General features: G+C 44.2%; 6 protein-coding genes across 6 annotated transcripts; 4 read left to right on the top strand and 2 right to left on the bottom strand.

Annotated features, from left to right (window-relative positions):
* Positions 1–37: 37 nt before the first annotated feature.
* I203_105800 (uncharacterized protein) lies at positions 38–3,047 on the top strand (the record flags this gene model as incomplete). Its single annotated transcript, XM_019144952.1, has 6 exons — positions 38–406; positions 495–1,004; positions 1,139–1,701; positions 1,813–1,960; positions 2,044–2,253; positions 2,361–3,047. The coding sequence occupies 6 exons, from the start codon at positions 38–40 to the stop codon at positions 3,045–3,047; spliced, it is 2,487 nt and encodes an 828-aa protein (XP_019006287.1).
* Positions 3,048–3,928: 881 nt separating this feature from the next.
* Positions 3,929–5,267, bottom strand: I203_105799 (uncharacterized protein; the record flags this gene model as incomplete). Its single annotated transcript, XM_019144951.2, has 5 exons — positions 3,929–4,080; positions 4,328–4,436; positions 4,621–4,726; positions 4,803–4,861; positions 5,196–5,267. 5 exons carry the CDS (start codon positions 5,265–5,267, stop codon positions 3,929–3,931), a joined length of 498 nt encoding a protein of 165 aa, XP_019006286.2.
* Positions 5,268–5,351: 84 nt separating this feature from the next.
* On the top strand, positions 5,352–6,949 carry I203_105798 (uncharacterized protein; the record flags this gene model as incomplete). The annotated part of the gene is made up of 11 exons (XM_065517840.1): positions 5,352–5,394; positions 5,487–5,601; positions 5,667–5,679; positions 5,740–5,848; positions 5,920–6,035; positions 6,103–6,204; positions 6,280–6,372; positions 6,462–6,546; positions 6,612–6,728; positions 6,787–6,828; positions 6,885–6,949. 11 exons carry the CDS (start codon positions 5,352–5,354, stop codon positions 6,947–6,949), a joined length of 900 nt encoding a protein of 299 aa, XP_065373144.1.
* A 452-nt stretch (positions 6,950–7,401) lies between these two features.
* On the top strand, positions 7,402–8,380 carry I203_105797 (uncharacterized protein; the record flags this gene model as incomplete). Its single annotated transcript, XM_065517839.1, has 3 exons — positions 7,402–7,724; positions 7,876–7,938; positions 7,999–8,380. 3 exons carry the CDS (start codon positions 7,402–7,404, stop codon positions 8,378–8,380), a joined length of 768 nt encoding a protein of 255 aa, XP_065373143.1.
* Positions 8,381–9,085: 705 nt separating this feature from the next.
* On the top strand, positions 9,086–11,897 carry I203_105796 (uncharacterized protein; the record flags this gene model as incomplete). The annotated part of the gene is made up of 11 exons (XM_019144949.2): positions 9,086–9,106; positions 9,170–9,230; positions 9,305–9,363; positions 9,444–9,553; positions 9,687–9,819; positions 9,893–10,030; positions 10,094–10,216; positions 10,319–10,856; positions 10,929–11,465; positions 11,558–11,716; positions 11,827–11,897. 11 exons carry the CDS (start codon positions 9,086–9,088, stop codon positions 11,895–11,897), a joined length of 1,950 nt encoding a protein of 649 aa, XP_019006284.2.
* A 389-nt stretch (positions 11,898–12,286) lies between these two features.
* Positions 12,287–14,951, bottom strand: I203_105795 (uncharacterized protein; the record flags this gene model as incomplete). Its single annotated transcript, XM_065517838.1, has 19 exons — positions 12,287–12,574; positions 12,641–12,687; positions 12,759–12,785; positions 12,843–12,935; positions 12,999–13,030; positions 13,089–13,119; positions 13,196–13,309; positions 13,376–13,400; positions 13,458–13,518; positions 13,672–13,697; positions 13,781–13,798; positions 13,867–13,904; positions 13,976–14,009; positions 14,070–14,171; positions 14,255–14,327; positions 14,400–14,406; positions 14,487–14,501; positions 14,563–14,585; positions 14,677–14,951. 19 exons carry the CDS (start codon positions 14,949–14,951, stop codon positions 12,287–12,289), a joined length of 1,329 nt encoding a protein of 442 aa, XP_065373142.1.
* Between the last annotated feature and the right edge of the window lie 326 nt (positions 14,952–15,277).

Genomic DNA, 15,277 nt, shown 5'->3' with positions numbered 1-15,277 from the left:
CATAACCCTTCTTCCTCCGACCTCCGACCTTCCCACCATGTCTCGTCGACCTCAACCTCCTCAGGAGATATACTCACCTATCCCTCGTCGCCTCTCACTCATCCCTTCCCTATCAGAATTATCAATCTCATCCCCCGACGCTGATCGGACCAGGGTCGGATCCTCTTCCTCAAGGAGGTATAACGATTCATCAAGGGGAAGGAGGATATACACCGCTACGCCGAGCAGTACGTCCATATCGGATATCTCCATCTCTGATGGCGAAGAGGATAGTGGTACGATAGATGATGTGAAAGAGGCGAAATCATGGTTGGATATGACTGGACCGTCAGATAAAGGAAAGGGTAAAGGTAAGGAGGAGGAGGAAGGGTTGGCAGGGAGGTTACCTCCTGAGTTATTGGTTCAAGTAAGTAAGCAATCACTACTATATACATATGTGATCGCCCCTGTTCGCTCTTAGCTGATATAGTATTGATTTGGAACGTCACTTATAGATACTACGCCTGTTGCCCGATAATAAATCACTCTTATCTGCTTTACTCGTCTCTCGCTCATGGTGTCTCTGTGCCTTCCCAATGATATGGACCCGACCTCAAATAAGCTCTATCATAAACCTCGCTTCTCTCATTCGAGTAGTCTCGCCTCCTGAAGGAAGAACAACCACATTACCTTACGCGACTACAATCCGTCGACTTCATCTCACTCATCTGTCCAATACTCTGACAGATATGCTCTTTTTGAGATTATCAGCTTGTACAAGATTAGAGAGATTGACTGTATCAAATTGTGTTGGATTATCTTCCAGGGCGATAAGTCACGTTATCAGTCACTTACATGATTTGGTATCGATAGATCTCAGTGGGATACCTCAGGTCGATGATGGAGTGTTGGAAGAGCTGGCAAGGAGTTGTGGGAAATTGCAGGCGGTCAATTTGTCGGATTGTAGGTTGATAGGTGATGAGGGGGTTAGAGCTTTGGGTGAGGGATGTAGATTGCTCAGAAGGGTGAGTACAAGCTTTATTGCTTATCATCAGAGATCCGGTTATCTCACAGACACATCTTTTAATTCACCTTGATTACATCGATTCATGCTGATTTGCTTCGTTTCGTTTCGTTTCGTTTTGCTCATTGTCGTTAGGCAAAATTCTCGAAATGTCATCGACTCACTTCTCATTCCCTCATCCCATTCGTCCAGCATTGTACGCTCCTCCTCGAATTGGATTTACAAGATGTCCTGTCGATCACGAACTCCACGGTATTCACGATTTTCCTAAACTTACCTTACCTGCGGGAATTGAAACTGAACAATTGTACGGAACTTGATGAAGGTTGTATACCGAACTTGATAGATTTGAAATATATGACGGATGAGCAGTTATCAATGTTAGCTAAGAGTATTGGATTAGACCAAAATCAGGATCAAGATCATACGGCCCGACCTGTCGTCGAAGGAGAATTCCAAGGAACCACAACTGCGCTCACACTTCGACCCAAGATGAATCATCTAGATCATCTGAGAGTAGTGGATTTCACGGGATGCTCCAACCTCGGAGACAAGGCTATAGAAAACTTGATTAGTAATGCACCGAAATTGAGGACGTTGACGTTGACCAAATGCTCCAATCTCACGAATGAATCGCTGGAGAGTATAGAAAAATTGGGGAAACATTTACATTATTTACATTTGGGTCATGTCAGATTGTGAGTTTTGGCCTAACATCCTATCTTGATTGGATGCAATTCTTGAAAATGAAATGCCCATGTCGCAAGACTGAAGATTTTGCTTATCATATTTATCCTTATACTCTACAGAATTACAGACTCCGGTATAACACGCCTGGCGAAAGCTTGTAACCGATTGAGATATATTGATTTGGCATGTTGCGATCTATTGACCGATGAATCGATAATGGAACTAGGTGTGAATATGCCTAAACTAAGAAGAGTGGGACTGGTCAAAGTGAGTAAAGTGATTCTGTATAACATAATTATGATCGCTCAACATTGAAATCTGTGTTGATGTTGATATCTGTGCTTGTACAGGTCATCAAGATAACCGATGAATCAATCTATGCTCTTGTAGATCGGTATACCGCCCTGGAACGTATTCACCTGTCGTATTGTGATAACCTATCGATCAAAGCTATATCCTACATGTTGAATAGGTTACCTCATCTGAAACATCTTAGTTTGACTGGAGTTAGCTCGTTCAAGAAGAAGGAATTGCAACATTTCTGTAGGGCTCCGCCTGATGTGAGTAAGACTTGGGGATCGGTCCTTGCGGTTTGCATGCCGTCATCAACAAACGATGTTTGCCATGTTCAAACATGTAAGCTAACGTATGACTTCCTTCCCCGTAGAACTTTACCGATCACCAACGATCTGCTTTCTGTGTATTCTCAGGAAACAAAGTTGACGAACTTCGTCGATACCTCAACGAGGTCTATTTCGTGTCCATCAACGGTGGAGTGGAGAGCGACTCGACTTCTACTCGGCGTGATTCCGGTTCTTCCTCTACTAGCTCTATAACAGTTCCTGGAACTTCCTCGCCACCTTTCATCCATGATCACCACCAACATCAACACCATACAAACACGAGTATGGGCACGAATCATACACAGGGTTATGTATATCGTAGAGGATCTGCACCTGCTTTAAGATCATCTTCAAACATCGATAATATAAGCGCACAGGTGCCTGGTTTACCTAGTATGGCATTTGCCACTCCCACGCCGAACTTCCTTACTCCCTCTGTACATGATTCTAGTAGTAGTAGATCTCATAGATCTGTTGGACACGGTATATCATCTAGGATGAGGGAAAATTACGGCGGAGGTGGAGGGCTATCGATGAATGAATCATCAAGGGAAGCTAGTGCCAGTTCGACTGATGAGAGAAGATCTAATAGGGTTAGAAGTCATAGAGAAAGGGATAGAGATAGGGATAGACCGATTGGACCCAGGGATCGTTATGGGGAACACGCGTCTACGTCCACTGCTACCGCTACTAGATCTCATCAGACGACGATGCCTATGCCTGGTGGTTGATGGGATCAGAATGAGGGTGAAGAGCAGGGTAACGATGATCGTAGGGTTAGCGGGAGTGCGAGTGGGTTGGGGATTAGATGGTTTGGATGGAGAGGTGATAATGAATAATTAGTATATGAACAGTGGATGATACTGTACGAAGGGTTTTGGTCTTTGGTGGTAGAGTGAGATTGGGATTATCAAGGAAGGAGATAATGGTAGGATGGGATTAATATCATGATAGAATGATTGAAATCGGATTGGTTCTCTGTGAAGCACTTTTGTCACTTGCTAAACGCTTTGCATCATTGTTTATGATCTTTATGTAGCTAGACGAAGGAAAATTGATGAAATTTGATGTCGTGGTATTCGTCAGTACGTAGTCATTAAGCTTGAGACCGATCTGGCTATATTGATAATAACCATCCCGGGTCTAAGTCAATATCAGACCAATCTAATCAATTGTCAGTAGATCACAATACGCAATCATAAGGTATGCAATGTTGCTTTAGTCCAGGCCCAGGCGGTTTGACCTCGTTCAAGTGAGTAAACGAAGACAGCGTTGACGATGGCGAAAGCAAAAGCAAATACTAAAATACATCAAATGGAAGAGAATTTGGGTATATGAGGAGAACGAACAGATAAAAGGTCAAGTTGAAAAAGAATTTTCCTATCCACCGCCCTCCGCGCCGATATCTCCTAGGTCATCTACCTTTCATCTTTCATGACTCGTTTATCTTTCAGATTAACTCGAACAGAAAAGGTACCAAATCGTCGAGAAGTGTATTCGTTTATTTACCTTGAACACTATATTCGAAATCGAAAAGTCAGTATCGTCCATCTTAAGATGTAAACTGATTGATCGAAAGGGAGACCCAATTATGTTGGGTATAGATGTTCACTCACGCTTTGACGATAGGAACGACAATGATGATGATTAATACCGCTATACCTACACCGATGATGATTCTCATCTTCATGTCCTTCCACCACATTTGTTTGCGGACTCGGTTGGCACCTCTTCTGAACCCTTGGGCTGAGACTGCGAGAGTATCTGTGGAATATGACGTAATTAGCCATTGATAATACCGATATAGGTGAAAAAAGTTGACATGAAGATTGTGAGGAAATTCGAAGTAATGTAATGTAATTCTACCTCCAATGCACAGGAATAGCACATCGCTACTGGCCCACTCGCCTCAAGTGGCGCCCGCCCAATCAGTCAATTCACATGGCAGCCATGGAGTGTCGACACTTTGACACAATTTCTCCGTTCGGCGAGATTGTAAACTCCCACTCACCAGTCTTGTCTTGCAGAGCATCCAATCTCTCTCCTCTCTCAGCTACTCTTTGGATATTATCGTGCATCGTGTTGACCGTCTCATCAATTTGTTGTTGGATAGCGGCGATCTATCGGTGCAGAGTCGGCATTGAAGCATGTTCGCGAGCGATTAAGGTATGCGGTATGGGCAGGTGCATATCCGTTCGCAGTGAAGATGTTGAGATGTAGTTGTATTTAGATAGAGATAGTCGAATCATTAGCCCCTATTCATCGTCCTACGCAGGTCCCGAAGTCGTCTAAAGTATGACCCACCTTCTTATTCTGTTGACCACCACCTGTACCACCTTGCCCACCTGCTCCTCCTAGGGCAGGAGCGGAACTTCCAGCCGGGATGTATGGGTCATAAGGTTCTGCGGACCTGTCGAGGAAGGAAGTTGAGAGTTGTCAGCTACACTGTCCGATCTCGATGCACTAGTCTACATGGAGCTACTCACATGATGATTGTTAGGTTGGGCGATTCGGTAGTGGATATGAAGACAAGTCGAAGTGAAGTCTAATTGATGATTGAGGATCTACGTGAGAAAGTGGTGTTGCTGTGATGTGGGATCTGGGATGTAGGCTGTGCACTATGACGACCACCACCAACCCACTAACCCACAAACAAGGTGAACCGCGTAGATCAGCGGGATCAAATGGAGATGGAGAGAAGAGGGGGGGTTTAAGTGGGAGGTCGAGTTAGACAAGCGGTGGAGTGGGGAGTGGAGGCAGACCATCACACTCATCTCAACGCGTGAAAGTCAGAGTGAAGAAAGTGGTTGACTGGACCATCAAAAGGAAACTACATTACTTTGACTTTTACTTGCACCTTTGACTGGCCTCAGACTCACTGTCAGCCCCCTGGATTGACGAGACGAGACGGAACGGGACGAGCAGTCATTCAGACAGCATAGTAGAACCATTAATCCGATCCTCGATCGATATAGTACAACAAGCGAGGACACCGGTGTTGGTCTAGCGTGAAAGGGGACACAGTAAAGGAAGAGATGAGGTTCAGGACAGGTATATCCAATGTAGCTTTGTTACACAGTGAGTGCGAATCAGCTGTAGGAAGCGTGTACACGTACACTCGATGACGATTCCTCTCAGCTGATCCTAAAACTGATACAATTTTCCTCCAGAAATCACAAGATCATTGGCTGCATTAGCGCGATCATGCGTCATCAGATTATCACCTGAGCAAGTTCACTTCATCGTTCCAGGAAACGAAAGCTCGACGGGTGTACAAGTATGGTCGTCAGTATCAGCTGAACATTGCGTTGATCGAGATACAATTCGGCTGACATCTATCATCTTTATAGACAAGTCAAAGTGGTAGGCCGTGACGACGATCTATGACTTAGTCCGATAGCTGATCCTCCACCCACAATATAGTCAACACTGTTCGATGCATATAAGATTGAGTCAAATGCGAATAATGAGATATGGGTGGAACTTCATCTGGACTCTCTACTGAAAATATTGCGGAGTGCAGATAGTTCAGGTCAGTGGATCAGCTTGGCGCCATTCGTTGCATCTAGAGATAAGAGCAAAGCTGATATTCCGTATTTATAGTTGGAAGTATAAACGAATCGAGATCGACCGCTGCATTGACCGAATCGGATGTTACGCTCAAGTTGAATAAGAAGGGTCAACAACCTATATGGTCTTTTGAGATACGCGGATACACAGTGAGCTACGGTGAGACCTTCTATGGGACTACGCTGATGCCTTCTTTCACTCTGCGATCGAATTTAGGCGCAAAGAAAACCGATGTCGATCACTCATGAAATACCAGTCAAGATACTTTCAGCGAGGAGGCAGGCGGAGTTGAACGAACCATTATGTCCCCAGCCTGACGTGAGCTTTTTCCATAGACACGACAGGCGACTAATGACACAGAGCTCATGTTAATAAATCTAAACACACCCGTAGATCCATGTCGTCTTACCGAATTTGCTAGAATTACGAAACATAGTGTCGAGATTGAGTCACATGGCGGACGATGTCAAAGTATCTGCGAATCATGTGGGTCTTTTTCTGACTGACTGATTCTTCATTCTAAGCGATTCTGACAGAGGTACAGTAGCTAATACTGATACACCCCTCAACCATAGGAAGGAAGGTTGGAACTGACTGCGAAAGCACCTCGAGTAAATCTGACGACTACATGGAATGATCTCAGTGTACCTTCTAGCAATAGTCAGTTGATTCGTCAGCTTTCGTGTCATCTTAGTATATTCAGCTGACAGTCGACGACGATATAGCGAACGACGATGATCAGCCTCCTCCACCTCCCGATCAGATGTTTACCGTCACAGTGGCCATCAAAGGCTTTCTGAAATTTCTTACTTCGCATTTAGTGGGAGGGGCAGCTATCGCATGTCAGTTGTCAATTTAACGGACGTGGATAACAGGCCAACAGCTGACAATGTTCAACAGGCATATGCGAAGATCATTGTCTGATAGCTTATGTGTATATAGGTGAGCTTCACCTTCCGAGTTGATTCGAGGCGATAAACCAGCTGACAACGTTCTAGGCGAGCTGAACGAAGCTGGAGGTGTAATGACGTTCTTCGTACCGGCCAAGATGACGGATGATTAGAAGTGGGAACAGGAATGGTCCGATAAGCAAGTCATTTTTAAGACATCAAGGTGGTCAAAAGAGGAGCTAGTGCACATGGTAGACTCTGTGTCACGATATTGTATGTACCATAATGTTGTATGATGAAAATCATGGTGTTTGTTGATGAATTACTGTATGATTCATCTATCACGTTGCCAAGAGAAACCGCACTTTCACATTATTCATAAGTTCCAAGGACCTTTGAGCATCCTTTGTAATCCTTTTGTATAGGAAGCACTCACATTTACTTGCTTCTATTTGACCATGACATACACAGCTATGCTGATCGCCTTTCTCATATCCGAAGAACCGCAGCAGTCATAACAGAGAAAGATTAGCCCAGTTGATATATAAGCGCTGACATCGATTATCGATTGTCGTTTCGATTGTTTACCAGACAATCTTTTTCGGGTGTCTTTTATAGTCATAAAATGTCCTCAAGCTTTGACAATCCGACTGACTCGGAAGGGTACAATGCCAGATTATTCATGAACAAATTAACAGGCGGTGCTATCCACTTCGACAACGCATGGCCTATAGGACGAGTATTGGCTCTTCAACCCACCATCTCGACTTTTCAAGTTCCTCGTCGCCCTAACATGACGGCAAAGTTGCTGACCAGTAGGGAAGTGACGATCGAATTGCCCAAAACCACGTATGAAGGGACGGTCCATTGGCGCGATCAACACATTCCAGTGAAAGGACAGATAAGCTGTGATTTGAGTAACGTCGAACTCATGAACAAAAATGAGATGTATGTTCTTTCCCCAAGAGATAGTTGGTTTGAGTCATTGAGCCCAGAGATGTGGTCTCTGGATTTAAGAGTATAGGGATAGAAAGTCAATGTAGAAATAAAATGTGGATGACGGATTTGTACATCCCTGAAGCTGAATCTAAGTCTAAAGTGATTTCTCTACGACGGAGCGATCGCGAGGGTATATCAGAGTCAAATGGGATGAGAAGACTCAGTCGGTCCACAGGACTTGCACAGATTACAAAAATCTCACATGTGAGCTTTCAATCGACAGAGAGACGACCGTCCAGCGCAAGTTGATGTCGATTGATCAAGGTGTATTATGGAATTACAAGGAAGGTGTAGATGGTAGATTCCAAAGTGTAAATGAAGATAATGGTAATGAAGAAGGAGCGAGGTTGATTTCGGAATTGAATTTGGAGTTGCTCAATGGCATTTCGGAGAGAAGAGCGAGAACTCAACCGACGGTCAGTATCACTGGGGAAAGTGTGCAGGATGTGCGTAACAGTGTTGAGGAGAAGAAATTGTCAACTCTGGATAAGATACTTTCGTATATCCCCTGCCATCCCACGAGTACAAGCGATCGATTGGGTCGATCCATCGGTCGACTCCGCCGTGCACCATATAAGAGCGAACGTAGAGTAAGTTACATATAACGTAGCGTCCAGTATCATGTACATTTCGATGGTTTCAATTCGCTTGATGCATCCGTGAATATATCCTCTCTCGGCACTTTTCGAACGAAATGAACAACTGAACGTACTTGACTTTGTGGAATGACCAAAGCTTTGATTACTCAATATGACAGGGAAGAAACAGGTCGTACCCCTTACCTCGGTCCGTGCGATAGTAAAAGATCTTCTTTCACCTTCACTTACCGAATGAAACCATTGGTAATGTATAGACAGCAGCTAGACCTCATAGCAGGACTACGCATAGTCCGATGATAGTGTAGACAAGAGGATATATATCTGGGTATAAATGATGCTGTGAGCAAGCTTTCACCCAATACTCGCATTGGATCGAATGCGATTCAAATGTGAAACACTCCAGCCGGGGAAATATCTGTGTGCGTGATGAAGGAACCTTGTTTCATGTCACAAGGATGGGTCAAAGAGATGAGGGAATGGCTCGTGAGTTGCTAGACTGACACTGACATCATCAATCATTATCAATCACCATCAATGGTCAGCGATCAGTCATTGAATGACTGGAGAAATCACTATTCATTCGGTATCGGCAACGATCAGTTCGAAGACAGACCTAGATAGACAAAGACGACGACGACTTAGCTTATCTCAAGAAAATAGGTAGTTTACGAAGACCTGAACGTTCTCATATGTATAGCAGCACAACCCAAGATGGACTTTGATATCATACCTGTGAGTATACCCAATATCTCATTTATGACGGACCTGTATTGACAAGATGGGTCTGTCGGATAGTATGAGGACATACAGTGGAGTCAGAGATTAGGAGCAGGTTCTTTCGGATCAGTATATAAAGGTGAGATCAAGTCATCTTCCCTCTCTGCCCTTCGGTCTTCGGAAGGACTTTAGGCTGACTTGAATCACGATCAGGTTCTTACCTTGGTATCGATATTGCCATTAAGGAGGTACTGCCTTCGACAGAATATGATGTGAGTGAACCTTCCCAATCATCAACGACGGTGTACTCTCAATGCTGATTGTCAAGACAATTCTCTGTTATCGCTTATAGGTGCACAAATACTTTGAGAGGGAATGGAGGATAATGAGAGAATGTAGACATCCTAATATAGTGTTGTTCTTGGGATTATCAAAAGCTCCAGGGGATGATGGGAGGGTCTTGTGAGTTACTCGGCCTCATTTTCAGAGGTTGTTTTAATTCCTACATCTTTGCATCACCTTTATGCTCGTCTTAAATCATCTGCTCCATCCATCCCACCAATGAACTTCGGCTAACCTCTCATTATACCACCAGTATCATATCCGAGTTCGTACCCCGCGGTAATCTACGTCAATACATCTTATCTTCCCACCCCTTCCCTTGGAGATTGAGATTATCGTTCGCCACCGACGTAGCGAGGGCGGTGGCGTATCTTCACGCTAGGCAGGTAAGTGATACCGATACCTACTAGCCCGCTTTCACTACGCCTTTTCAAAGCGCTGACATACCAATTGTCATAGTGTATACACCGCGACCTGAAAGGCGAGAATCTACTGATTACGTCCAACGAAAGAGTCAAAGTTACAGATTTCGGATTTGCTAGGATCGCTTCGAGGAATGCGGATGAGATGCGTAGGATGACCTATTGCGGTACTGATGTGAGTAATACCTACGCTGTCACAATTGCTCGTCCAAACTGAGACGATGGAATCTCATCGCAGGGATATATGAGTCCAGAGATTATGAATGGCTTGGATTTTGATCTACCAACGGACGTGTTCAGTCTGGGAATAATATTCATTGAGATCATGTCGAGGAGATTGGTTGATTCCAAGACTTACACGGTGAGCATTGGTTGCTGTCTTCTCCTTTCGATTATTGCTTCAGTCACTACCAGCATTGCGAGATGAGAACAACGCTAAAATATACCATCCTTCCGTACTTAGCGCCAAGCACCTCATTTCACCCCAGATCCATCCGAGGTGATCCGCCGAGCTTCGCCCGGCTGTCCTCCAGCTCTCATTTCATTGGCCTTGTCATGTACTCAGGAAGACCCGAACCATCGACCCAGGATGCCCGAGGTGTTAACGAAATTACGTGAGATCGAGGTCGAGGTACTATCCAAGCTTGATGACCCCATTTCCGAGCATGTCGGGTCGATAAGACTAGTTCACAGAGGAGGGAAGAGGGCGATGCCGATATTTGACGGAGGCGATCGAAATGATCATCCAACCAATATGAATCAAATAGGGGAAGAAGAGAAAGATAGGAAAGATGAAGAGGAAGTATTGAGGAAATTGGCTGAGATCCATTTAGATATATCTGGGAAAGGAGCCTCATCAGCTTTATCCAATTCGTCTAGTCTAAGTGGGAATGATCACATGGATGATAATGAGAAATGGAGAACTGCCAGATGGAATGATCTGGGTTACACACCTAATGATAGTATACTTACCTTCAAGACTGCAAGTAGTGATGTCAAAGGTAAATACTATCTACACATTCTGCAATTCTGCAACAGGCGATGAGACTGATGTAGAGATTCGTACCGGATAGGACAAGAACCTCTATTGCCTTCTTCAGATAGCGGATCGTCCTTTGGTTCAGCGAAAGATAGTAATGGCAACGGACAAGGATGGTCGAGTTTCCTGGGTGGTGGATCTGCTTCTGGTGAACCGGTTCAGACAGCTTCTGTACTGAGAGCTGCGACGCCCGGTCCACCTTCAGAAGTAAACACGGATCATGCAGATGAGGAGATGGGTTCGACGATGACTATCAAGGGTCATCCTACCCCAACTATCTCCCAGCAGCCCCCATTGGATTATCGAGAAACGACTCTTTTGGAGCCGAAACCTTCAAATGCTGTTCCCCCGGTCAAAGTCGAGGATGATACCGCTACTGCTACTGTCGATTTGACGATATCGGAAATTGGAAGTATCCCTTCATTACCTTCTTCCATCACTCCTATCAAACGTAAAGACCAAAAACCCAAATCACCTAACAAGACCAGTGCGATGGCGACGCATAGATTCACATTGGTTGATAAAGATAGTGTACCTTTGATCAATGGTAAAAAGGCTTTATCGTCAAATTGTAAGTTTCCTTTCGCTTTTCGCATCGAAAAAGACTTTTTCGTATTTTCGTATAGAGCTGACGATGATGTGGTTCTTCGATCTGCGATCCAGTCACATCGACTTTCGCTTTCGCTTTCTTTCCTAGGGCACTGGCCCCTACCCCGTCACCAAGTAAGAATGATAACCCTGCTCCGGGTGGAGGTGGGAAGTGCGCGGTGTGCATGAAGAAGATGGGTGGTAGAGCGGGACTACAATGTGATGATTGTCATCGTAAGTGGGCGGTGTATGTTCTCACTCCTCGGCTTTGTTTTACACATTCCTACAAATCATACAACTAACAAGAGACATTTTGACTGATGAAATCGGTTTGATCGTTTTAGTGATCGTGCATGTCAAATGTTCTCATATAGCACCTAGGAACTGTACGGGTGGAGATGGCAAGATCCACTAAAATAAATTAATGCGAATATAATCAAACTGTATTCTTATATTTCAACTTATCTTGCGTTTAACTTTGCTCATCGATATACGTTTGTTCTGCTCCGTGATTTATTCAACTCATTCATCTTTAATACATATCAAACAACAGTCAGCTTTAATCTTTGTGTTTCTATCAGTCTATCTATGTACCGTCATATTTGGATTCTACTGTAACTATCAATGAAAATATCTGACATGAACCATATCTTTCATTTATCCATCTCCATGTACTGTTCTTTTCGTTATAAACCCATCTATCTATCTATGTACAGTCGATCTAAGTGACCTTAGTACCATTTCATCCAGTTTTCATCTCATTATACATATTGTAATCATAAACCCATCGACCGTCACAAATCATCAAATCATCAGAATCATGATAACTCCCAATATCAATCCAGACCACCAACTGGATATCCTCATCCCTTTCAATCCGCTCGACGAACCTCCACTAGAATTCGGAATGACCGCCGAACTACTTTGACTCTGCCTCACGCTGGCATTTACCTCACTCGCATTCAACGGTGCATCCCCACCGGCTCCTGTCAAGTTGGAATTATCGTGAGCTTGTTCAGGTATGGGCGAGATTCCGGTCTGTTGGAATACTTTGATGTAATTTAGGAGCATCACCGTGTTATTGAGGTTTTTCTGAAAGAGTACAGTTGAGTGATAAGATATCAGTATCAATTGGTATACGTCGAGATAGTTACTCACCGGATCGGAAATGTATTCTGCACAAGTACCAGGGCAATAGTCGAATGCTACATCAGTGAGAATCCATTGTCAGTCGAGCTTTTCCAGCTTTCGCGTTGAGAAAGTATACTTAACTCACTCTCGTACAAGGCACCTGCCCACACACCTATAGGTGCAGCACTATCAGTACAATTGAGATTTATCCGATCAGATGTCGACTCACCACACAGATCGATATTCAAAACCAATACTTGAGCTTGAAAAAATTTATACGGATCGCAAGTCGAAGCGTCCCACGCTGCTCTTGGTGTGCCCCCTGTACTCGTGTCAATCTGTGTAAGCTATCTGTCGAGCAAACTGGGAGCGAAACGCAGCTTACATTGATCAGGTGTAGGAGAGTTCGACTTGATGCTGCAAGAATGCCGACAATCAGCTTTCATTGCCACTGACAGAGGGGACCTGAGTTCACTCGTTGGGTATTTGAGCTCGATTCCAATCCCCTATTCCAACGCCGGTTGTCAGCTATATGTCCACCGGGACCTCCAGATAAGCTGTAGAATGAACGAATTCGCTCACACATTCTCACTCCACTATCGTTCCACAACATCGCAAATACCCCTCCTCCAGCTTCGTTGAAAGGCATACCGAAGGAAGTTTCCGAGTCGGATCCGATCGTACAGCCACTTCCACCTATCGTCGCACGATCAGCTCCTATTGTCCCCTTTTTAGTATCCCGGGAAAATCATAGCTGCTCACCTGTTGTTGAATCGCAATTTGTACTCTGCACTCTCCTGTCAGCGTCAATTGAAAATGTTAGATTGTTCTTGTGACGACTCACACCAAGTTGACCAGTGTACATTCCTGGAGCTTGATTGATCTCGCATCCGGGTAAGGTGTGACTACAATGGAAATTAAGATGCTCAGCCATTCAATCGTCTCACAAGATGATCTCATTTCGATTGGCAGACTTACACGGTGTACCGACTACAATCCGAGATATACTTTTAGTAGGCTACATGCCATTCCGAGAGGGATCATCAACAGTGACCTACTTGTTGGTCATAGCCTGTATTCCTTCCTATATTCAATGATAGGAGAACACCTCAGCTTGTCTCGCGTTCTCAATGGCGAGATCCCGGTAGATGACCTGAGGTTACTTACCACTATATCAATTTCACCCTATTCATAGCAAACTTACTGATCAGCTCAGACTTTCCTTGAAACGGGAGTTCTGACGATGAACTGACAGCGGTTGGCCATTCTGCTTGATATCCCAGAGTCCAGACTATTGAGAAGTAACATATTCGAATTAGCTTATATCGCTCCCGATGACATATGGAACGGCTCGAGACTCACAAACTGGCCATACACCACATCCCCAAGGCATAAGCTAAGATACTCCCAATGAATTAGTAAATTCTGTCAACTTGTGCGGAGAACGAACGCTCACAGCCATATCAATGATAAACAGTCCCCCGGCAAACATCGATTTGGTAGTTATCCTCACTGAATCTCGGGGTGTATTGACCGGTGTAGTCGAGAAGTGATCAACCTGGATGTGAACACTCCATATCAGTTTAGCTCGGCCAATCATATTTGGAATATGAATTAAATTGACGATGCTCTAAGACCCACTTGAATACCTGGTTTCCCATCTCCTGTCCAGAATGCCAAACCTTTCTTGAATGCAGTAGAATTATCGACGTATCTGTTTTTCAAAAGTGAGGCATAATTCTTCGGTGATGAAAGTAGGTTAGAGAGGAGAGCTAATTTCACTCACGTTACCACTGTTAGAGTTATCAGTCGAAGTAAATCAGCAAATCTGCTTCACATCTTCAAAACCCTATATAGCGAGAGTCACACTTACGTCCGAGAGTAGGATCTATATCAAGGCGGTCCTGAATCAGCTTAATTACTTTATGAAGACAGGAGAAAGTACATACCAGGCTGAGTAAAGAATTCCCAGCTATATTCAAAAGTCGTCAGAGTAACCATCAACATGTCAGTCAATCCACTCAACAAACCGTGTATCTTACCAAGACGAATCATCCACTCACCCATCGAAGAATGTCTTCCCTTCATAGGCAATCTGCTGCTCCCACCTCAATTGCCTTTTATCCTTTTCACTACTACTCCAGAACCTCAATTCCTCCTGCGAGTACATCCTCCTACTCCAGTCTTCGTCTCGTTTCACTGGTCGTTTGGGATCCGAGCTATGAGGTCGGAGAGGTAGTAATCTTCGGTCGGGGTTGTATGGGAGTCGAACACCAGGTCTGGCCAAACTCATTGGGTATACCAGGAGGAAAAGAAGGAGGATGGTGTACATGTACATTCTGGATCGAGTCGGATCAAACAACGTGAACGGTGAAGTTGGTTCTTATCTTAAGGATGTGGTGATTTCACGCTTCCCTCTCTTGTCTGTCAGTCGATGTCGATATGATGCAGTATCAATACCTTCTGAATTACAAACGTTCTTCTTTTTCTGGAATAAAATCTTTTCACCGATACCGAACGAACGATCTTTTTCCTTTACTTCTTGACCCCTCTCCTTCCTTTGTTTGGATGAGATGAGGTGATAGTTAGGTCTCAGGTGGGAATGTTCTTATCGTCAATTTCGTCTCACTCGTTATCTGTCGTATCATTGAAAAGAATGGTTGC

Source organism: Kwoniella mangroviensis, assembly GCF_000507465.2.
Source record: "Kwoniella mangroviensis CBS 8507 chromosome 1 map unlocalized Ctg02, whole genome shotgun sequence".
Classification (NCBI taxonomy): Eukaryota; Fungi; Basidiomycota; class Tremellomycetes; order Tremellales; family Cryptococcaceae; genus Kwoniella; species Kwoniella mangrovensis.
This window is presented reverse-complemented; position numbering and strand designations above follow the sequence as displayed.